The 24,699-nt window shown below is 38.0% G+C and overlaps 1 protein-coding gene across 1 annotated transcript; it reads right to left on the bottom strand.

The window, feature by feature from the left end:
- Positions 1 to 869: 869 nt before the first annotated feature.
- DCUN1D1 (defective in cullin neddylation 1 domain containing 1) lies at positions 870 to 24,469 on the bottom strand. Its single transcript, XM_067536532.1, has 7 exons — positions 24,373 to 24,469; positions 12,715 to 12,931; positions 10,358 to 10,526; positions 9,598 to 9,728; positions 5,798 to 5,880; positions 5,401 to 5,497; positions 870 to 4,147 (listed from the first exon to the last, which is right to left on the bottom strand). Exons 1-7 carry the CDS (start codon positions 24,373 to 24,375, stop codon positions 4,068 to 4,070), a joined length of 780 nt encoding a protein of 259 aa, XP_067392633.1. The 5' UTR covers positions 24,376 to 24,469; the 3' UTR covers positions 870 to 4,067.
- Between the last annotated feature and the right edge of the window lie 230 nt (positions 24,470 to 24,699).

The raw sequence follows: 24,699 nt of genomic DNA, 5'->3' as shown, positions 1-24,699 counted from the left end.
GAAGAGTATCTGGACTTCATTGACTGCAGTGCATGACTTTGCTTCTTTACAGCGGCTTTTTTTCCAAAATAAAAAAACCTCATCACACAGTGCTCATTTGTAAGAGCTGAGAGAAGGTTAAGTGTCTTGATCACAGGCTGCAAGTACCGACACATGGAAGAAGCTTCTGATAGGAAATGGCTTTATCAGAAAAGGGCATAATGAGATCAAATGCTTGGAAGCTAAGCTCGACAACTTCAGAATAAATAGAAGGAGCTGTTTTATTGTTTTTAAACAAAGCCTGTTGGAAACACTGGAACAACTTACTAAGGGATCTGATGGATTCTCCATCACCTGAAAGTCTTTAAAGCAAGACTCTCTCGTTCTAAGAGATGTGTTCAAACCTGAAAGGCTTGATGCGTAAGTTGCTGGGTGAGGTTCTATGCAGCAGGTCACAATGGATCATTACAATGGTCCCTTCTGGCCTTAAAAATCTAGGAGTAATCAGCAAATTGTAATTTAATTGCAAGTTAACAGCCAATGAATACTTTGTATTTAAAAATGGGAGTTCTCTCCAAGCAAGCGTTTACTGGTACTAACATGAGGTTAGTCCTGCTTTGAGCAGGGGGTTGGACTAGATGATCTCCTGAGGTCCCTTCCAACTCTAATATTCTATGACACCACCCTACTGCTTACGTAAAGGTGTTCCTATTAAAATACAAAAGAAAACTTCCAGCTGAAATCTAACATCCTCCCAAGTAGGCCTTTCATTAGATTTCTGTAGAGGTCAGATAAGCTAATGGCACCAAGTATTTAAAAACCTAATGACAGTCAATGTATCATGCTCAAATAAAATCTACAGAGACTTCTTGCAAAATTATATAAATAAGTGTGAATGACAAAAGTTTATTAAACGTATTTTTAAAAAATTATATCTTAAATAAGGATTTCATTGTAAAACAGTTTTGAAGCAATTCATAAGTTACTTTATTTAATAACAGGTTGCTCAATAAAAAAAGTCATTTATTTATATACTGTAGTCTTCAAACCAGCCATATTTAAACAAATGCACTGCATGTACTTATGATATCCTCCGTCACAAACTAGGTAATGTGAATGCAGCATAGCTGGGTAAAAATAGTTCCATTTTGTAGTTGTAAACATTTAGATTAAGTGGCAGACAAGATGTTGTATCAGTTCTTAGATCTCTTTTCCCCCCAAAAGCTTGTCATTTAGTGCACGTTTTATTCAGGACATAGTATTCCATATTATTTAAAAAAAGACAGTCTAGAAATAAATTTTACAAATAATAGACTAAAACAATGCATGAGAAGGTTTAGTCATGGCAATTTCACTGGAGCTTTATTGCCTCTGTTGGTAATGAGAGGGATTTGTAAGAAATTACATTTGAACTTACAGAGATATGCAGATGATGTTCTTTACTAAATATAATCTTGATCTTAAGTGTTTTCTATCAGGGCACGTCTAATCTTGTACATTTTTAATGTATAAAAACTCAAATTACAAATTTTAAGTGTTTAACCCATTTTTTGACATTTGGCAAAATGAAAATGATCCATTAAGGGGAAATCATCATCAAATTGAGGACTTAAGCACTTATGAATTAAAGCAATCCAAGTAGGTAACTCTTTGAATTCTTTAAAAAAAAACAAAAAACCCACACATATATATAAAGGAAGAACACATGGCCACGTCTGAGCACTTTTCAATACAAAATATTTCCTGTAACCAGGCATTTATCCTTAGAATAACCACACTGTTAAATCAAGCTCGTGTCCAACTTTAGTCATTTGTTTTGTTAAATTCTAAGATGCCATTACAGCATGAATAACCTTAACTTTTCTGCTACATAATTATTCAAAGCTTTATGTAATGTATTTTTGTTTTATAATTACACAGTAATTATAAGTGTGTAGTACCAAACTGATGACAACACTATTTTGTTGAAAAGGTCTCACATTCATAAGGAATATTTTTTAACACACCACGGCATTATGCCACTAACCAATATCAGACTATTGTGAAAAATATATCTGTATTGGGATAAAAGCTAATTAGAGCTCATCTCAAAACACAGCATACTTGAACTAATCAATCTGAAACTGTACCAAAACCCTTAAGACAGAAAACAGCACGCATATATACCTTGTAAAGTTTTCATAATTCAAGTCCCCCATTTATATTTACACAAAATTGAGAAAGGAAATACTGAAATCAGAAAAAAAACACACACCACACATATTTTTGGCATAGCCAATTCCAGTAGCTGGAGTAGAAATTTGCAACGTATTTTGTAGAACTGTATTCTTGAAATAAATGCGTGACTGGACTTTATTAAAAGAGCACTGCTATGACAGAAGCCTACCTTTTAGTCAACTTCAGAGCACACAAGGTAAAAGATTTAGCAGTTTAATACTTAAATTCTTCCTAAAATATTTTTAGCTTCTGCATAAAAGTGTGCTGCTGTTTTAGTGCAAGTTCCACTTACTAATTTCAACAGTAATTATGACCTTGAACATGGGACTGGCTGGAGTATTCAAATAAGTACCTTATTCCTAATAATTTCTATAATAAATGTTTTTAGACATCCTAGCTTGATATTTTCTAGCTTGTTTTACAGAAGATTTTATTTCAAGAAAACAATAACCTCTTCTTCATACGTCAGCAACTGAAGAGTGAAAAAGCATTTTCAGCATGAAAGCAGTTCAAGAGCTCTTGTAATGTTAAGAAGCACACAACAAGATAAAATCCTGCTTTGAAGTGAAAACAGTTCTAATTTAGTTATATGCAGTGAGACAAATAGACGTAGTGGTGGATCAACAAAATAATGTAAGGAAACGAAAGAAACCAGTGTAGTATTTTGCATCTGATCTATACTTATTTGGGAAAGTTTTACTTTTAATATCTATAATTGGCAACCACAGTGACCTGTAGTCAATTTAAAGAAATCTCAACAAAATAAGTAATTGAATAAATGGGCTTTGTCCATAAGGCAGTACCTAATATGTTGTAAAAATTTAACGCACATGGCCCGTGATAATCACTTCAAAACTCAGATTCGTATCAGATTTGCCACCCTCTTATAAAGCAGGTTCATTTGTTATTTCATACCGCAACCATCAAAACCCATGCCTGAATTTAAAATGCTCTGTTGTGTACAAAACATAAGACACAAATTCAATATATTGTTCAAGTTTTAGATTTCCACAAAAACGAAAAAACCTTCCTGGACAGACAGATAAGCATTTCAAAACTGCAATGAACTCGGATTTATTAGATGATAACCTAGAGAATATTAGATTCTGTTATGCACTTAGCTTATCTCAGTGAAGCTCACTGAAGGCTGACTATAATATTAAACAAGGGATGCTATAAGTGCACAGTAGTTGTGTAGTACTTCACCTCTTTTCAAAGACAGCTGAGATACAATAAAACCTTTCATATAGGCACCTAGATTTCCCAGTATCAACATTCATGTTTTTGTTGGTTATTTCTACCACTGTTTTAATCAGATACTCAAAACTCACTTAGACAATACCTGTAATCTGCCATAAAAGAAAAAAAAACATCGGACCCAGTACACTTAAATATATCACTCTTACAGGAAGTGCTATCAGTATAGTCTTTGCAACAAGCCCAAAGTGTATATTTAAGGAGTTTTAAAAAAACGTTTGTGATGTTGATCTGTATAATGCAGATGCCAAACAACAGTTGTCTGATGAAGACAGCATTGTGCTTTATGCGAAACCAGAAATCTCAAAATAATCATCATAAAGTTTCTAAGACTTATGGGAGAGTAAACAAGGGTGGTCCACAAAAATAAGATGAAATCCACAATGTTGGAATCATAACTGGCAAAAGTAGTTCAGACTAGAAGAGAAGCCCAAACCACTATTAGATGAATGAATGATATGGTCCAAGATGTATCCTTAAAGGTTTGTCTCAACCCTCAACCCTTATAGCGAGGATTGATCTTCAGTTCAGTCCAGCCAGCAGAAATTGACTGTGCAATTTTCCGTTGTATTCATTTGTACAGTCTATGTACATTCTAGAAGGGTCCTTTAGTGCTACACTGTCGTACTTTTTGTCCCAGAAATTTGAGGGCGTGCAAATTCCACAAAGTCATCAATGAGAACCGGCCATGCCCCTAAAAGGAAAGAACAAACAAGAGCAAATAAGAAATCAGGTCAACAAATCCCTCTTTTTCCCAATGTAGATCTATACAGTTTTAAAAAACTCTTTAAATCAAAATAGATTCTGCACAATTTGGCTTTCCTATTTCAAGTTGTAACTGAATAATCTTCATTTGATTCTGCTTCTTGAGATTTAAGATTTGGTTAAAACACTTTTCTCCTGAACTGAGACCTCCTCCATGACAACACACAATTTAAACGTATCCAATTTCAGGTTTCATGACACAACAATCATCTTTTTTACCAAGAAAAGCTGGACAAAACTCCTTTCAGAGCCAATCGACGTGATAATCAGCCTGAGAGCGCGACAGCACAATCTCCGCAGCACTCAACTCACCTGGCTAACCAAAATGGGAACCAGAACTCAAATTTGGGTCTCCACAATGGCAAGCAAGTGCTAAAGAATTATAATAATTGTGAAGAGGAAGAGTGCATGCACTGAGCGAGGGGCACAAGATTAATGCAACAAAATAATTACAGTTCACAATACGATTTCATCATATTAATCGCATGTTCATGTGTTGGTATCAGCATGTGTCACTACATTTCAAACAAAGAATTTGCTGCTGCTGCAGATTCTGTAACGAATGGGTCTTGAAGAAAACTGCAGATTAAATGAATTTACCGTGCCCTTAGCGATTATCCAATTCTAAATATTACCTTCTTCGTATGTTTTCCTCCATTCTGTGTGTTCCTACCCTCACTTAAATATACCCTCACGTCTGAAATGTTGGCAAATCAGTAACTGGTGGATAAAGAATGTAAAAATGTTCCTCAGCAGAGGAACAACAGAAGCAGAGAAGCCCTGCAAAGAGATTTGGAGATGGGAGGGCACCACTCGCTGATTTATTGGAGGAAGCAAAAACTGGGTGAGTGAATTTATTTTTATTTATGTGTGGTAATGTGGGAGACAATTTATTTTGTGCAGGGAAGAGCTGGGTTTTGGGATGGAGGGGTTTTTTTGGGGGGAGCATAAGAGAGGAGTGAAGATGTTAAAAAAGGTAATATCCTGGCTTTGGTGAAGTGGCAGCACAAGTATTTTTCAGCTGTGCTAGCAGGCTTAGCTTTCACCCGACTACGTGGCAGGGAACTTCTTCAAACCGCAGACAAAGTTGCAAACGGTTGTACAGACATTCTGATTGCCAGTCACTAGACAGATATGCTATCTCACACACACAGAAATTGATAAACTAAATGTAAATATTACCTTCCTCATCATAATTAGACATATCATCTGCTATCATTGTACTGAAGTCTAAAAGAAGGTTCCAGGTATCCTTAGGTATTGATCTTTTATGATGTTCCTATTTGGGAAAAAATCTGAGTTTAAAAACCATGAAAAAAATTAATTTGAAAGCCTGTGTATGCAATACTAAACCTCTGAATATATGCAAGTCACACTAAACTAAATCTCTGCTGTACTTGCCACAAACTGCAACATCCATGCATCACAAAAGAATGCTCTGTCAAAATAAGTTATGTGATCTCTTCAAAGACTTAAATATATATACATGGATTCATCTTCCAAATTAAAAAAAAAAAAATCCCAAAACCAAAAAACCTGTTGCAGCCCAATTTATATTATATAAAAGGTTTAAACTTACCAATAAAAATTTGTTCCACAAGTCTAGGAATTTAAATCTTCCATTAAGTACTAAATTCCAGTAGGCAATGGCCATTTCTAAATCTGTAATATTAAAATATATTACTCTTATAGATATATTTGAAATATACATTTTCTTTACAGGTATTTTCACCAATCCTGACTGGACTATAAACTACACTAATGAAGGTGAAATAAAATTCACTCTCAATGCAAGCATAATCTTAGGTTCTTTCTACATTTAAAAAAAAAGGGGGGGGGGGAGATTATGAACATTGAGGAAACTGGTGGGTTTGTTTCAGATGAAATAACCCTCAGATTTAGGTTTTATCCCTGGGGCATACAAGACCTGAAAATGTATTTAAATTGTCCAGGTTAAGAATTACTCACCAAAAACATACAACAGATTTTTCAACTTCTTTTTACTGAAACTTAACAACTTGGATCCAACTTTGCTCTACATAAAGAGATAACTTTTAAGATTAACTTCAACAGGAGTTCCACAGCATTTGCTGAATTAATCATATTTAATCAAATGCAATTCCTATAACCTAGTTTACTGTAATTTTAGTTTTAGAGCAACTTTTTTGTTACAGCCTTTAGACGTGCAATATAGTCTTGTCAAATTTTCAAATCCCTGAACGGATTTCCTTTAGGACAAGAATCCTGAGAAACACTATGCACATTAGGTGGTTGTCTTTATGATGGCCAATGTGGACTGCCTGCCTGTTTTAAGTCTACTTTTCTGGATAACTCTCAATCTTTCCCTATTTTGAGTGGGCCTGTATTCCTCAAAGCCAGGAACAAATTAGGACTACTGAAGTATGTGCACTATACTCCAAGAATGCTGCTAGTTGTGATCCCAAACAACTTTAGTTCACATAGTCAATTAAGAGAGAATAAATAAACTTCAAATAAACATTCAAAAATCTCAATACCACCAAGAGAGAATCACTATCAGCCTAACTGGATCTACCTTCAAAGTGTCTGCATCCAGAAAGTCTTACATCTTCTAGAATGTACCACTTTGTTTTGTCCACAAAGAATCCATACTTTAAGAAGCAAAAAGCATAGGCACATTGGTTTGTCTAAAAGAGTAATCTAACAATCATTTTTAAAAGTAACATTAAAGACTTCTAGATTAAACATTTTTATCTGCCAATATGAGTACTTATGCTGGTCACACCTGAAAATGTGTATTGACTTATTCCCAGTGCTGGAAGTCTCTCCCCTCTCCCAATAACTTTGACAGAGCTCTAACGCTAACAAGTCTAGCAGTACAATCATAACTCCTCCAGACAAATACAGAGTGCAATCGTTGCCCCACTGAAGTCAACGGGAGTTTTTCCATTGACTGAATTTGGGTCAGGTTTTCACCCCAAAAATTTAAGTTCAAGGCTTCCAGAGGCAGATAAAATTTTTGATATGATATGTTTAGTTGATGGATATATGCCATTACAGTTGAAAATACGCACTAAAAACTTTAAGAAATCTTATTCGGCTCTTAGCAGTCAGAAATTTGAGACTACCCCACTTACTGGAGGACGGTTCAGATATTAAACACATTTTAATCAAAAGGCTTCCCCCCATAGTCCAATCTTCAGAGCTATATATTACTTTCTTGGAGAACTACTGTAATACAAATCTAATAGATATGAGTTATGTTTTTCTATATCTTCTTTTTATATCATTCTTTGAGGCTGGCCTCCATGAAGAAGCTATAAAGAAGGCTGAAGACAAATGAAAAAGGATTATTTTTCCTGCTTAATCATTTTCACTGAGGTCTCAAAAATGAATTATCTATTGTACCTGGGATATTCAATTAATTGCTCTGTATATGCTCTGTACGGAAATAAGCCAGCAAGAAAAGAGAATTTAATAGGCTTCTCATTATGTGAGCAACATGGACAGAGGAAATCAGAGGTGTGGTCTAAGCATAGAACTGGACATCAGAAACTCCTATGATATACCACCAGCTCTAACATGTGTTCTGAAGTCTTGAGAAAAAAAATCACTTGACTTTTATGGCTCCATTTCAAAAGTATTTATATAAGGTGATCACAACATCCTTGTGAAGTAGCTGAGTATTAACGAGTTAACATTTATAAAGTTGTTTGAAAATACTATGTAAATACTAAATATCACCATGGTAATCAGAAGCAATTGTTATGGTTCAGGTTGCAAAACTATTTCTAATTATCTCTCTCACACCCATACACTCTTCTGTAAAATTCACTGTTAAGGTTGAAATTTTCCATGTTCAACCCCAATTTTGCAAGTGATTCTACATGGGAGTAAAACACAGCCTATACATTTATACAATATCATTACTTACAGAATGAAGTCTTTGTTTGTAGACAAATATATATAAATAGAGTTTAAGCAACACCATTCTAGTTTTCTCAGTTAAGGAAGAATGAAAACCACTTATCCCAATCTAATTTAAAAAAACCCAGCCAGGACTTCACTGAGTACAGGAGAAGTTTGAAGACTGGCACAGATAGTGTCCTCATGGAGGGAACAGACATTGCTACGTTTTTTTAAATATTTGGTTTTGATCTAACAAAGACTGGTCCATATATGTGAACTGCAGACTGGTTATATACAGTAGAAAAATACTTAAACATAGTTTCATGCATTGTTGATTCAAGGAACTTCCACTGGTGAAATTAACAAAAGTTTGCAAGCTGCCAATAAAGTAGGTGCAGATTTTTCATTGCCCTGACTCCCCTCCTTAAAAAATGGAAATTAAATGAAAAAACATTACACAGTTAAAATTACAGAAAATTGGGAAATATGAGTTGCTTTTGGAACCTTAACTGCACTGTACAAATAGGCTATTTCTATTCCTGACTTTCTGATTAAATGAGTACCTATATTATGTCATAAAATGCATATAAGAAAACATACAGTACATACATCCTAGCCCATTTAATACTGCTGTTATAATCTAGTTTATGCATTCTCTTACCTTTGTGATTCTAATTATATACCTTAATTCTACATTAACAGTTATTTCATGTAATTATTAACAACAAACTATACCTTTCCCTCTCCCCCAATAATTTTTTCCTAGTGAGTAGTTCTCCCACTTCACTTGGACACTAGATGTTATGACTATCAAGGGGGAAGCACTGAAACAAAAATATAGAAATCATGATTTGTGTGTGTGTCACTGGGTTTTATATTCTGGAATTTGTCATCACTTTGCAATCTTTCTCCAAGAGAAAAGCTATAGATCCAGAAGGCCCTAAATTTTACTTGAGATCTTGACTGTAGATGCAATGAGATGAAAATCTAATCATGCCTGGTACATGGAAATTACTTTGTGATACCTGAATTGTAACTTGCAAAGAGATTTACATGTATTTTTGGTGGTATGAGAAAATCTGTACCTATACACAAACCCACTTTTACAGTTGAAATTTTATGCTTTATCTTTTTTCTTCTTTTGCTCCTGGTTGTAAATTCTAAAAGTTTTAATTATATCTTTAATATGACACCATAACTCATTAACTTTAATGGGAAATTTGCACATACTCTGAAGGAAAGAATACACCCTCACATGTTAAATTGAAGCATTCAGTTCATAAGTATGTAGGAAATGTCTGTGAATTTGAAAATCTGGCATTGACCTTCAACTTAGTTCTGACATCTCTCTTTCACCACAGTGAAGTGTATTTTTATCCCAGGGCTAGTTAAGACTAACTGGGTCACAATAATGATTTCATTTACTGCAGTAAGTATTAGAGACAGTTTCTAGTATCTATATCACAAGTGTTTACAATTAAGAATACATACCTAAACCTTTCTGTCCAGGATTCTTTGCAAAGTTGAAAGTAAACTGATAAAAATCCTTAAATCTTCCTGGCTCTTTTAATTCTTGTTCCATTTTAGGAATCTGGGCCTTTAGTTTTTCTATGCTGTCACATCTGTATTTTAAAAAGCAAGTTTATCTGTGTATTATTCATTTTGTTATAACACACTAACTATTTTCAAAACCTTATCTACTATGGACAATCTTTAGTTGCGTTAATACAGAAGGACTATGCAAATTAATTTCAGCAAGTCAATAAATAGTCTGTTTATTTAACAATTTCAGCTGCTTTTTAAAAAATTGGTTTCTTCACATTGACATTTGAAGAAGCTGGTTGATATATGTAACCTAAAGTAATTAAAAATATGTCAGAATGTTTCTAGAAAACAAAAACTAGAGCTCTCATACAGACTAAGAAATAACATTCTTACATAAATGAGCCCCAAACATTTTGGTCTTTGGGCCAAATCCTTCTTTTAGTCACTCAAGTAATTTTGTTGTAGCCAATGGAACTGTTTGCTTATTTAGAGCGTGCAACATTTTGCCCTTTTTTTGGGCTCATTTAAAACTTCTGCCAAATTGATAGAAGATGTATTTCTATATTCACAGAAGACAGATACTAGACAAATTCTGAGAAGATATAATTCAGTTCTGAACTGCCAGAAGTAGAAGTTCTTTTCTTTTAGTTGCAGCTTTCTTCAGTGTGTTATACCGCTAAGTTTCTTTTACCTGCTGCATACTTACCCTAATTCTGTCATCCCATCCATGAATTCCAGCTTTGAGAACTCACACTGTGTTGCAGCTCTGAATTTCCATGCAATGATCAGTACGCTAATACTGGCTGGGTCAAGTGCTAGGTCATCACAAAATTGCTGTATACCATCTATGCCAATTTTATTTTCATCTTGAGGATCTTTGGAATACAATAATAAAAGATTAAAACAAACATTAAATCCTCCATGATTTTGAAGTAGTTAGTTCCTTCGCACATGAATAAACACATTATCATGAAAACACATACATGCACAAAATCACCTCTGGAATAAGCCACATTAAAAGGGGATATTTAACCACTTTTTAAAGATACAAATTGAATCTGGAGTATATACAGTAAGTAAATGTTAACACTCATGGCAGTTATTGGAATAAAAGCCCTGTATAGTGAAATCCTCTCTGTGTCCTCAAAACTGATACAGCATAGACAAGAACAGTGTAAGCGCCCTGTGGAGGTTTGTGTTCATCTCTAGGGCTCCAGCCTACTGCCCAAACACAGCATTGCAGGAGTCTTTGGCTTTTGCACTCCCTCTGCTGGCTACTTCTTCAGTTGCATTGACCACTCAACTCCTTGGGGTATTCTGTGGCTTGACCTTCTGACCAAGTTAGGTAAAAGTCTAGACCTCTTCTGAGGTAGCAAGAACAAGTCCACTAATGATTCAAACAAGTCTTCAAATTAATAGCCTCTCCACCCCCCTCACTATAATTCCCTTGTTGTATCTGACCTGTTAAACCCTAGTCCAGGATTTCTCTCAGTCAGAGAGACCTGCCTTCTCTGCAGTTTCTCCACAAATGAACTCCCTCAGTGTACTTATAATGGCTTAGCTCTGCCTCTGCTATCCAGGAGGCAATTAGTTATCCCCAAGGTGCAAAGCATGATGAGTTGGGTGCCTTCCCTTGCAGGCCATGGGACTTAACCCTCATCACACTCCTCCACTTCGCATCAAATTCTGACTAAGGGCTTGTCTACAAGAACAATCAGATTGTACCTAGCTGGGGTATGAATCTACCCCGCATTAGCCTGCCGCATTCTTTGTGTCTTCATGTACTGCTGACATGCATGAACAGTTATTAAAGTGCTTTGAGCTAGTCCCAGAGAACAGTTCATGCACGTCAGCAGAGTGGACGTGTACAGTTAGAAAGCGGAAGGCTAATAAGGGGGCGGGTGGGGGGATAGTTTCACATCCCAGATTGTTGTGGTCTAATTGTTCATGTAGACAGGCTCTAACCCTAGGAATATGAAAGTAGTTCATGCCCAAATGCACACTAGAGTTCTTTGTTAAGATTGCCAATGTGGGTGCCACTTCCAATGATAGGTTTTGAGACAACCAAATTGGTTTCCCCATAAAACTACTAAACTTGACATCGATCAGCAATAATTTTGGCCATTAGCCACTTGAGCGGAATTGGATATAGTAACCAAGACGACACGTTTTGTTGACGCATTAACAACCCCAAATCATCCAGCTGTGTGTCCTCCCTCTCCCCATAGTTTATAAAAAGAAGTCAGTAGCTGGGCTGGAAAAGAGGTCTTCACATTTCAAAATGAGCTAACAAAGCTCTACTAATGCAAGCCAGCAAAGACTTCAGGATAATTGTATGTGTATTACACAATGTCTATACAAACACAGCACACACCTTAAAACTAATGAAAAATGTAAAGATGACTAAGCAGATCTAATTTTTTTAAAAACCCTAAAACGAAGTAATTTTTACTAGAATCTACTCTATCGCTGCAAACCCTCTCATCCTTTGAATGTTATTTGGCCAAACATTCAACTGATGACATTTTCAGAGGGGCTACAGTAGGTGCTAACTTCTCTTTCCTATCCTGTTTGTTTTGGTCTAATAAAAACTACAAGGTTGCTTTTAAAGTGACTCCCCATCCTCACTCCATCTTTTGGCTGAATGACCAAACTATATGCCTTTTTACTTTGTCAAGGATTAATTTTGGAGTAATATGTTACCCACAGAAGAACAAATCATCTAAAGCAGCAAGACCATTAAGGGGTCAAGTGGGTAACAGTACATGAAGCTCCAAGTTTAAGCCCCAATCTTGCAAAGACTTACACACATGGTTAAGTCAATAGTGCATGAAGTTAAGCATGTGTATCTTTGCAGTATTTGGGCCTTATATAAATGGTATTTCTCCTTTTCTAGGCTAGGCTTGTACTACTAGTTACATAAAAATTAGTGGGTACAGTTCAGTTTAAATGTAAGTAGAGTAGCCCAGTTATAAACATTCAGTGCACATAGGATCTACAAATTAGCATCTGCAAATAAAATCAATTTAAAAATCATTAATTGTTACAACTCACTGCACTCACCTTTGTATCTGTTATATAGCTGTTCTAACTTCTTTCTGTCCAATGATCCTTTAACGCTCTCTCGTATATAAAGTTCAGGATTTTGGAAAAAATTGTCTGTTGCAACATCTAACTTCCAGTCATTTTGAGATAGACAACTCACTGCAGTCTTTTCACTAGATTGGGTGAAGATCATAAACTGACGAACTTTATCCTTCTGTGACGATTTCAACTTGTTCTAGTAAAAAGTTAAAGACAATACTGAGACGAACACTGGTTCATCGGAAAAAATACCAGTACCTGCAAACTCTATTACAACCTTCACACGATATTAAACTCCTCTTCCTACCAAAAATTAAACAATCAGATCACAACTTATTCTCTTTATTCTTAATACACATCCCTTAATTTTTTTTAAAGTTAGCTGTATCAAAAGATGCTTTTTTTAAAGCTCCACATGCACACATATTTTGTTAGGAATACTATAAGACAGACAATGGGACAGGTATAAATAGATACGTTTCTATAAAAGCATCATGGCTGGTTTCCTAGGACTGCACACGAACAACATGGTGTGCACCATAATCTTTACTTGGAGAAGGTAGCAATGTCCAGTATTCTCAGTCCCTTCTGGCTGCTCTATACAAGGGCTCCCTCAAATCCAGGTCTTCCATGTAATGACAAAACTATTAACTAAATCATCACACAAATCCTCCAGCCAAACCATCCAGAAAGTGCCAAAATTGACAATATATTATTTCAATATGCAAGAAGATATAGTGACGATGGCACATGTAGGTCCTATTTAAAAGGCAGATCTTTTAAAACCTATCTTGCCTAGAAGATACCAAGTTCTCTGCTCACAGCAAGAGCGATTTTTAAAGTCATGTGTGCCAAAGAAAGGTAACCAAAATGCATAAAGAGTAAGTCTGCTGGAATTTGGAGACTAGTTCCTCAAACAAAAAACCAAACCAAAACCAAACCAAAAACAGATGTTGACAGGTTAGTTTGCAAATTCAGTTCAGTTAACACTAGCATTTAAAAATAGTGAAAGCTGAATATGATGAAACATCGTCAAACATTTATATAATGCTTTTTGTTTTCAAAGTCCTTAACAACAACTACATAATCCCCACAAGAGTTCTGCGAGGTAGGTATTGTCTCTATTTTACAGATGCAGTAACTAAGACTAAAAAAAAGGTTAAACAACTTGCCTAAAGACATACAGTGATACAGTGACAGAACTTATGTCTACACAGGAAAAAAAAAAAAAAAAAAGACCTGCAGCAATGAGTCTCAGAGCTCCGTCAACTGACTCGAGCTCCCCGGGAATAGGCTAAGGGGCTAAAAATAGTAATGTAGACATTTGGGCTTGGGCTGGAGTCCAAATGTCTAAACGACTATTTTTAGCCCCGCAGCATGACAAGTCAGTAGATCCAGGCTCTGAGATTTGCTGCAGTGAGTGGTTTGGTTTGGTTTTGCGCTATGTAGACATACCCAGGGTCACAATGAGAACTAAGGAGCTCTCATGTTTAAACCAACAGACTATACATCCATTTAGGTCCAAAATTAAACTAACTTATTGAGTCTAGTAACTTACAGGGAATATGTGATTCTGGAGACTGCTTTTTCAGAGGAGGAGAGGACAAAAGGGTGCTTAGTATTTCAAATCAGACATTTTTACCTGAAGTACATTACAAAAATATTACCCCAATTGTTATTTATGGAAAAGGGGTCTCCCCTTCCAGTCATTCCACCGAACCTGAATTCAATTAAAAAACTAGTCCCAACATTTTCAAAGCAGAAAGCCTTCTAATCAACATGCTGAAACCTACTAAAAAAAAAAAAGTGGTGTTCTAAGTTAGGAAACAAATACACCTCAGTCATAAAGCCCAAAATTTCATACTCCCAAACTTACAATTTTTCATCTTGCATTCTATTTAGGTTTTTATACCATGCCCTTCACAGCATTATCTGACTGCCAAACTCCTTCTCAGAGCCATTGGGGGAAAAAAAGCTAAGATCTCAAATGAATATGAATTATCCCTAGACAAAGAATGAACATTTTAAAAGGAGTGGGAACAGAAACCCAATTCCAAGATATATTTTGTGTCCAATTACATAATTAGGTAGTACAACCAGAGCTTCAGATTCCAAATTAATCTCGTTCAAAAGTCAGATCCAATTTTACGCTGCTCAACCACCACTCAGTAAGTGGATGACGTGAATACTCACTAAAGTAGTTAACATACGCTTGCAGCCTAAGTATTACACATTCTATTCAGTACAACAATGCACACATAACCAAAATTTAAATATGATCTACAGTGGAGACCATCCATGCTATTACAATAGAAAGAATCAACATTTCTATTAAAACCCCTATTTGAAGGAACGTATTACTATCTGAAAATTTATTCTGACAATCTTAGGCACTCATGCTGTAGGTTTAAGCTCAAGAAATAATGTTTGTTTACAAAATTTATGAAGTCAGTTAAGCTATTTGTACAATTAAGAACTTGACAAATAGAGAGTGTGTTGCTTTATTCTCTCTTAGCTTTATATAAAGTTTTGTCTTAAATAAATTTCCCATGTTTTGCTCCCTTTGCCACAATTTATGTTAAAAATTAAAATGTCAGGAACAGTTTCAGACAAAGATCAATCTAGGTACAGTACAGATAAATGGTAATATAAGGACCCAATGCTCCAAATTGGTGAGCATCTCCTGTGAAGCACTGAGCACAGTGCCTCAACTATTGAAATGAGGAGTTGTGGAAACTCAGCACCCCATAAAAGTCATTCAGTGTGTTCCAGGATTGGGCTCAAAGTTTCACTCATGTTGTTTCACCAACGTACACCAAGCACAATGTGGAAGAACTACTTGTAGGGGTAAATATGCTTTTGTGAAGTACTGAACAAAATCCTAGAAATCAAGATGACAACCCCAAATCTGAGCATTCCTTCCTCTTTGTTAGCAATACCTGGGAAGGTAAAAGGTATTTGCCCATATCAATTAAGGCTGTAATCCTGCAACTAACTCCATACAGTCAGGCCCCTGTTCTTTATGGAGTCAGTTATAAGATTGGGCACTTAAGGCTGTAAACTCTATAGGGCTGGAGTCTTTACTCATTATGTAAAGTACCATGCACACTTAAAAATACAAATGTTAAAATAATTGTAAGTCAAATTATATTTTTAAATGCAAAAAAAAAAAAAAGTCACAGGAAAGATACTTTGTATGTTCTGTACCATGAAATTCCACATGGTTTGATGGAAGAGCCCAAAGGTCATGATATGTATAAAAAGCAAAGGGAGTCAAGGGAAAGCTTAGCAAGGACTTCAACAGGAATGCAGTGAATCACACAGAAAAGGGTAACAGAAATTTTAAATGATAAATAAAACAGAAAATAACCAAAACAGCAATTTACTAAGTAAAAATTTGTAGCTTAAATTGGTTTTACTGTATAGTTTTAATACATGCCTATATGTGTTTCATTCATTCAGAATTTTCCTACACCCAAAGTTACCTAAATGTTAATAACAAATAACAATTCAATGCCTTTTTAAATAAAAGTTAAAATTAACAACTAAGAGCCAGGCAGATAACATATACAATATAATCACAGCATAGTGAGATATACTGGGAACTAAAACCCATTTTAATAGATTAATAAAAGCTGTGTCATAATTCATTTTACCCATGTTCTCCCTTATAGAATATTTCATTATTAATATTATTTAGCACCATCTTTTTCTGATTATGTCACCGGGGAGCTTATTTTTGGTTGCATATCTGAGATTCCCTCTGCCCCCTGAAAGCCCCGGTATGTTCGAGGAGCCTTTCCCCAAAAGCCTTCAATGTATGTGAGATACTCTGTGTTCATGTTGATTGGGCAGCTCTCCCAAGACCTGCTGGTGTGGGACTGCAAATGAAGATTATTGCAAGTTTTTAATATCCTGTTACAGCTCATATTTGGTTGCACTAAAAATAAGCCACACCTCAAGTGGCAACAGGCTCCAAAGCATACTGCACTTTAAAAAGTATTTCCAGAATCTGAGTTTCCAGAAAATCTATTTTTAAATGCTCAATAGAGAGGCTACAACACCCTACAGCCTTAAGTCCTGTGTTTAACTACAGACAGATACAGCAATTGCAACTGCAGTGTAAGCTACTCCAGTGCAGGTTAGCTAACATGCCTCAACCTCAACTTGAAGGGAACTTTCTAGTAAAATGAAGTCAGTTAAACAAAAGTGTACCTGCTCTCATTGTTTGAATAAAAAAGAAAGAATAGACTGAATATTCCAATAAATTCTATCAACCGCTGGATAAGGGAAGAAGTACAAATTCACGTCTTTGCAGACCATTCCCTTTGATCACAAATGTATGTGACGAGCATGGTATAAGAACTGAGATAGAAGTTTATGCATAACACTGACCATTCTGAAACAAATCTCTTCTCTGTCTAGAATCCGGGTATCAAACAGCCCACAAGCTCCATGTGGTTCTGAGGATCCTGTTCTTTAGCCTGCAACTTCCCCTGAAATTAAAGGCAATCTGGCCCAGAGGGAGCCACTAAGCAGGGAGCTCATGCCTGTACAAACTGCCACTGCTGGGGAGGAACAGGAGGGCACAAGTAACACCTCAAAGGCTGGCATAAAGGAGCTCTTTTCTAGCTTCGCCTTCCTCTTCTCCATCCATCTCTCCCAGCCACTTAGCACTGGGCTTGGGGACATGGCCCCTTCTCCACTTCCATAGAACAAATCATGCCAAACTAGCTTGATTTCCTTCTTTGACAGAGTAAGTGGTTTGGTGGACAGGGGGACTACAGTGGACACAATATACCTGGACTTCAGCAAAGCTTTTGACACACTCCCACATGACATTCTGTCAAATAAGATGGAGAAATGCGGGCTCTGGAACTACCATTAAGTGGATACTTAATTGGTTAAACAACCACAAAACAAAGAGTAACTATTAATCAAATTATGTCAGATAGGAGAGAGGTCTCAAGTGGGGATTCACAGGGATCTGTTCTGAGTCAGTGATGTTTAACATCTTTATTAATTACCTGGATGTAGGAATAGAGAGCATACTGATCACATTTGCAGATGCCACAAAGTTAGGGGAGGTTGCCAACACTTTGGAGGCAAGAGCTAAAATTCAAAGGAATCTCGATAAATTGGACAGATGGGCTACAGACAACAAAATGAAATTCAACAAAGACAAATGTAAGGTGCTACACTTAGGGAAGAAAAATCAAATGCTCAAATCCAGAATGGTGGATAACTGGCTTGGCAGCATCACTGCTAAGAAAGATCTGGGAGTTGTGGCAGATCACAACTTCAACATGAGTCAACAATGTGATGTTATTGCAAAAAAGGCAAATGCAATTTTAGGTTGCATTAACAGAGGCATAGCATGCAAATCATGGGTGGTGATAGTATCACTCTACTTGGCACTGGTTAGGCCTCAGCTGGAGTACTATGTCCAATTTTTCACCAATGTATAGAAGGGGTTAGAGAAACTGGAAAGTATCCAGAGGCAAGTGACAAAGATGATCAAAGGGGTGGAATGCAAGCCATATGAGCAAAGGCTGAAGGAAGTAGGTATGTTTAGTTTGGAAAGAGGAGATAAAGGGGTGAGGGACATGAGAGCAGTCTTCAAATACTTGAAAGGCTGCCATAAAAAAGATGGAGAAAAGTTGTTCTCTCTTACTACAGAGGGCAGGACAAGAGGCAATGGGTTCAAACTATAGCATAGCAGATTTAAATTAAATCTCAGGAAAAACTATCTAACGGTAAGAACAGTAGAACAATGGAACAGACTGCCTAGGGAGGTTCTAAAAGCTCCTTCACTGAAGATTTTCAAAAGGAGGCTGGATAGCCATCTGTCTTGGATGGTTTAGACCAGTGGTTCTCAACCTGCAGCTGCTTGCAGTCTAATCAGCACACAGCTGCAGTACATGTAACATCCTCAGCGGCATGCAGGTAGTATATTTATTGTGTGGATGAAGCCCATATAACACAGAGAGCTGCATATGTAGCCCACAATGGTAAATGTGTCTAAACCAGTGGTTCACAACTTAACAAATCCTGCATCTTGCCAGGGGTTAGACTAGATGACCCTTGTGGTCCCTTCTAATCGTGTGGTTCTATGATTCTAAGATTAGGGCTGTTCATCTTAGAAAAGAGACAATTAAGGGGAGATATGATAGAAGTCTATAAAATCAAGAAAGCTATGGAAAAAGTCAATAAAGCAGCGTTATTTACTCTTTCCCACAATACAATTGGTCAATCGATTAAATTAATACGCAGCAGGTTTAATACAAACAAGAGGAAGTACTTTTTACACAACACACAATTAACTTGTGGAACTCTGCCATGGAATGCTGTGATGGTCAAAAGTATAACTGGGTTCAAAAAAAAAGGAACTAGGTAAGTTCATGAAAAATAGGTCCATTAACGGCTATTAGCAAAGATGGTCAGAAATGTAACCCCATGCTCAGGGTGACCCTAAATTTTTGACTGCCAGAAGCGTGGAGGGGAAAAGAGGTGGATATGTCCAAAATTTCCCTGTTCTGTCCATGTCCCTAAAGTTCTGGTACTGGCTATATGGACCACTGATCTGACTCTGTATGGCAGTTATCATCGTTTACCTACTCATTTCTTGTCATGTGACTCCCTTCTCCTTCCTCCCACTGAAACAAAGCACAGGGATCATATCTTCTTGTGTGTTTATACAGCTCTTTGCACAATGGGAACTCAAATCTTAATTGTTGCTTTTGGGCACTATGGCATTACAAATAATTTTTTTTAAATAGTTCACGCAGCCACCCACTCACCATCACCCTAATATATTGGACTTAAACATTTGCCGGACACACAATAGCTAGGTGACTATATAAAGATGAGGGGCCTGGGGCGCCCGCTGTCCATGGGTAACATCCATGGGAGAAGTCAACACCCCTCCTTCCATGCTGCTTAGAAAGGGAAACATGGACTTCTTTCAAGTGTGCTGTCCCTGGAACTTCCTCAGAGGTTTTGTGTCATCTCCAGCTAACTGGCATCTAATCATTTTGAAAAATCCCACCCCCAAACTACTCTGACTCAAGAAGGGAGAAAGTATTTGTTCAATTACCATCTCCACCAACCCAATCTCCTAGGCTGTGTGTGATGGGAATCTCTGCTATTCTACCCCTCTCAGTGTCAGATTTTGGATGCGTACCTCTTCTTGTCAGTTTCACAGCTACCCCTAGGGATCCCATATAGCAGTAACGAACTCTAATAAAACTAGTCATTTGTCAATCAGTAGTATAGGAAAGCTCACAGCAACAGAAGCATTGGAACGTATTTAGGTGTCATATCTTGTACTATAATATTTTTATATCTTGATTAGGTCTCTTAAATCAGGGCGTAAAAATTCACATGTATGTGGTGAGTAGGAATCCTTTTCAGGTAAGTAGCATCAACTTCTGCAGAATCGTGGCTTGCATTTTAGAAAAAGATCAGTTCTTATGGTGAGGATTCATAAACTGCATGTAAACCCTACAGAGTAATCTGCATGCAGGGGAGGCCCTTAAACTGACATAGAACTCCAGTGACTTCATGTCAAACACTGAATAACCTGAAGGCACTGCATGCAGACATAAACGTCTGCACGTATGATCACCTTTTAGCTCTGGGGTCCTTATGTGTAAAGTGTTTTGGGTGCACATTAATGGGAGTATTCTTATGGTCATAACAGCATTTCTTTACTTTTCTTTAGTATCAAAAGCATACAATGTTGTGCTACATCCTTCAAAAGAATGCATCAGACACTTGCAAATAACCATAAGTATTCTTGTCTGTATTTATTAACATATACAATTGATAAAACATAAAAAGAAAAACCGGATCAAGGGGTATTTTATTCTTCATATTTGTTGAGAGCATAAAAATTGATCACAGAAGTACTATATCACCAGAACAAGCTATGCATTTACTGAGTGATAATTTACGCATGTAGTGCCATGGCATGGGGCTGCACAGCAAATTTGAAACAAATGCGAAGTCCAAGTTAAAGGGTAACACTACCAAAAGTCAATCACCCCAACATTTTCTGTACAAATAAAAATAGACATATCCTGCTATCACCACCTTCTCTTCTCTGGTGGTTTGGGGAAGGGAACAAGGACACTTTTTTTTTAAATTTGTATTTCAAGCTGAAGTCAAATCCACTTATTTTCAGTTCAGCAACACAAAAAATTAAACTTTCACAAGGTCTGGCAATATAAACCACTCAAAGAAAGGGTGTGAACAACAGCGAGGCTATCTTGAAGTTTTCTAATATTCCTTGGGACTTCTTTTTACAATTTAAGTTTATTTCAATTAATATTTGTGTGTAATTGAATAATCTACCCCGGCAATTGATACAATTCTTACCTACCTAACCAAAAGAATGTAATATCTCTCAGAATCACTGAGGTAATTCTGAGTTAATCTGGCAGGCAGAGTAAGTGCCAAATTCAGGCCTTTTTCATTTTTGCCCTAAAAACAGGTGCACAATAACACTATAATAGTTGTTTTGCACCCATAATTCTAGTCCAGCCTAGAAGCATCTACATGGTCCCTATGTAGCTGCTTCCATAGGACACATTTCCATCAGGAGAGCACAAATGTGGATAGAGACTCAAGGGCTACACACTAAATCACACAATGCTCTGACAATAGCCCCTATTCCTGAACAACCTTAGGACAGCGTTAGTGAAAAGGGACTATATAACATGAAGTCAATGGACTCTTTGGGAAGCTGGGAAAAAGCACAAAGTTGTATACGGTTCGGCCACCTCTTTTTAAAGATATAGACGAAGTGGTCTGAATTGACCTAAATAAAGATGCTAAATCTACAAATTTCACTTTAGGAAAATAAGATAGTTTATGCATCAAATTCAAAACTATTATAAACATGAGTATGTACTACATAGTACTAAATAGCCATATAAAACAATCATCTTACAGGTTACAGGGTGATATTAAACTGTAAAATGATTCCATGAAATGGAACGATATATTACAGAAGATAATGTCAAACATTAAGAATTTCAAGTTGTACAAGAATTTCAGTTCCCTGTTGCTGCGAGAAGTTTGTCATAAGCAACTGTATATTTACCATTTAATCACAAGATAAGTATTTCTTAGAGAACATGTGCAGATACACAGTAAATGATGTAAATTGTTGAATAAAAATTATAAAACTAGTATGTGGTTCTAGGACAGGCTCCAGTGCTGCAAATACTTAAACATGTACTTAACTTTACTACTGTGAACAGCCCCATCGATTTAAATAGGGCTATTCATGGTAATAAAGACGAGAATGTGCATAAGTATTTGCAGGACTGGAGCCTTTGTTTGTATCCAAGTAATACAAGAAATCCTAACCATTTCATAATGAGGGTGTGTTTTTACTTTGAAGTTCATAGTAACATGAACAAGCCATTAGTGCATAATTGTAGAATTAAACAAGTTAAAGCTGGAAAAGACCTGTTTGTACAGTGCCTAGCACTACAAGACCGTGGGTCCATGACTGGGGTGCCAAGGCACTACTGCAATACAAATTAATATAATAATAAACCTATTAGATTATCCAGTCCATCAGTGTCAATACAGCATTGTTCCATGCACAATGTTTTCTAATCTTCTGTTCAGTGGAGTTTTAAAAGACCCACGTAAATAGGCTTCAGCCACTTCCCTCAAGAGACTATCCATAGCATAATACATCTCAGTGCCTCTCTCTCATGTTTAAATTGTCCAAATGCTTGATTAAATTACAATCTCTAACCATAAAGCTGAGTGTTGATATATGCATACAAAATACACCTGTGTGTAGTTATACTGCATATCCACGTTGTGTTGTGACGACTGAGGCCTAAGACCAAGTGCCTTCAAAGACCTAAGAAGTACAGGTATCTAGTTTAATTGTACTTCCTGAAGCCTTAACAAGATACATTTTATAAAATGTTGTGCAGCACTGCTGAGGTAACAATTACCTAGTACAGTGGTTTTTAATCCGGGGTCCACAGACTATGTCTAAGCTTTCCAAAGGGGTCCACACCTCCATTCAAAATTTTTTTAGGGGTTTACAAGTGAAAAAAGGTTGAAAACCATTGACCTAGTGAGTTCCAAAAATAATGCTGTTATACTAAAATACCTGAACACCCTCACCCTTCAACAGCAAGATCTCTCTTAAAAATCCCGTTTCACATAAAAAGAAACTTCATCCAACTGCTCAGTAAAATGTTGCAATTTTTATTAAGGATTTCTCATAACAAAAAAGTGAAGTGCAAGAGGTCTAAATGCCACACCAATAATCCATGGCCTAGAATACTACAGGTATTTTTTGTTCGTTTTACACTATGTTGGTGTTTTTTTTTAATTATATAGTTATACCACAACAACAAGAAGTGTGGATGTAGTTATACCACTGTAAAGATGCCTTATCCCTGTATAACTTATTCCCCTTTCCACACACTTATCACAATAAACCTACGTCCTTACTGGGAGCATTGTACCACTTTAACTATGCCAATATTGTTAAAGTATTACAACTTGTGTGCGCAGATGAGGCCTTAGAAAAAAGTACGACTTTAAAACATGTCCACTTGGGCACATAAAAATGCGTGAGAGAGACAGTCGATACCAAGATACTCCCTTATTTAAAAAAAAAAAACCCCAAAAACCTTAATTTTAAAATTGCACATTGTATACCAGACATCATTATCTATTACAATAAATTAAATTAAAAAAAGGAAGATGGACGCAACGCCCTCTGTGATGCTGATGAGAAAGGGATCAATCCCCAGTCTACACAGCACATGCCCACACATTCTCCACCAAGGGTCCAGTTTGATGAACCTCAAAAGCCTCCAAATCACCAGTGAAGTTGCTGGAGAAACCTCCCTAAAATGCCCATGAAGTTAGAAATCCCTGATCCTGTCAGAGACCTGAATTCCCCCTTCCCCACAAAAGTCCAGGGAATCCCCCGCTTGAGCCCCTGCTCCTCCCTGAAATGCAGGGTCCCCGAGGAGAGGCCCCCCCAGCCTTAAGGTGCAGTTCCTGCTCTCCCCCCACAGAGCCAAGTTACTTCTTCCCCCTCCAGCACTGAAGTGAAGGGTCGTGAGCCCCCCTCCCCACATAGAAGCCCAGTGAGCCCCACAGCACCCCTCCCCCTCATGCCCCACACTAGGGGCCCACTTCACCTCCCCCCTCCCACCACCCCCTGAGGTGAAGGGCGCTCACCCCCCAGCCCCTGAGGTGAAGGGCCCTGACCCACACCCCCACTTCTTCCCCTCCCCCCCCAGCCCCTGAGGTAAAGGGCCCTGACCCACACCCCCCAGCCCCTGAGGTGAAGGGCCCTGACTCACCCTCCCCCTGCCCCCGCCACCCTCTGAGGTGAAGGGGCCTGACCCCCGCCCCCGCCAGCCCCCGAGCCGAGCCGAGCCGAGCCCCCCCGTGACCTTCGGCCTCCCCTCCCTTACTCTGCCCGGCCAGGCTGGAGGCTCCGCCTGTGCGGCGCTGCCCTCTGGTACTTTCTCCCCGCCGGCGCCACCACGACTAGGCCCCGGCTCCCGCAGAGCGGCGCTGCCTAGGCGGCGGGTGCCCGGGGGCCGGAGCGCGGCCCAGGCGGGTGCTCCGGGCGCTCACCATGTTGGGGGCTGTGCAGGCCTCTCCCCTCCCGGCTCAGGCGGAGACTGAGGGCGGCGACGGCGGCGGCTGTTGCTGCTGCTTCCTCCGGAGGCGGCAGCGGCTCCTCCAGCTCCCGAGTCCGGCTCCTCACGGGCCCTTCCGCCGCCTCCCGCTCATGCGCAGTGCGGCGGCCCGGCACCGGGGACCCGACTCCCAGAGGCGCCCCCCGCGGCCCGGGTCTGCCCGGCCGGCCCCGGGCGCCGCCCGCCCTTTAGGGAGACACCCCTGCTTCCAGCACTGGCCACCGGGTCCCTGTTGTGGTGGGGGCAGCCCCGACTAAGCAGG

The sequence above is a fragment of the Emydura macquarii genome, unplaced genomic scaffold, assembly GCF_026122565.2.
Source record: "Emydura macquarii macquarii isolate MOO-44397 ecotype Brisbane River unplaced genomic scaffold, CSIRO-AGI_Emac_v2 contig_3603, whole genome shotgun sequence".
NCBI lineage: Eukaryota > Metazoa > Chordata > Testudines > Chelidae > Emydura > Emydura macquarii.
This window is presented reverse-complemented; position numbering and strand designations above follow the sequence as displayed.

What these genes read in the sequence shown, in the direction of transcription:
- DCUN1D1 (XM_067536532.1), bottom strand. An exon ending in GATGGGATGACAGAATTAGG is followed by an intron (nt 9,729 to 10,357) that starts GTAAGTATGCAG and finishes TTTAAAATACAG; the next exon opens with ATGTGACAGCATAGAAAAAC. An exon ending in GTCTAATTATGATGAGGAAG is followed by an intron (nt 4,148 to 5,400) that starts GTAATATTTACA and finishes CTTTCCTTTTAG; the next exon opens with GGGCATGGCCGGTTCTCATT.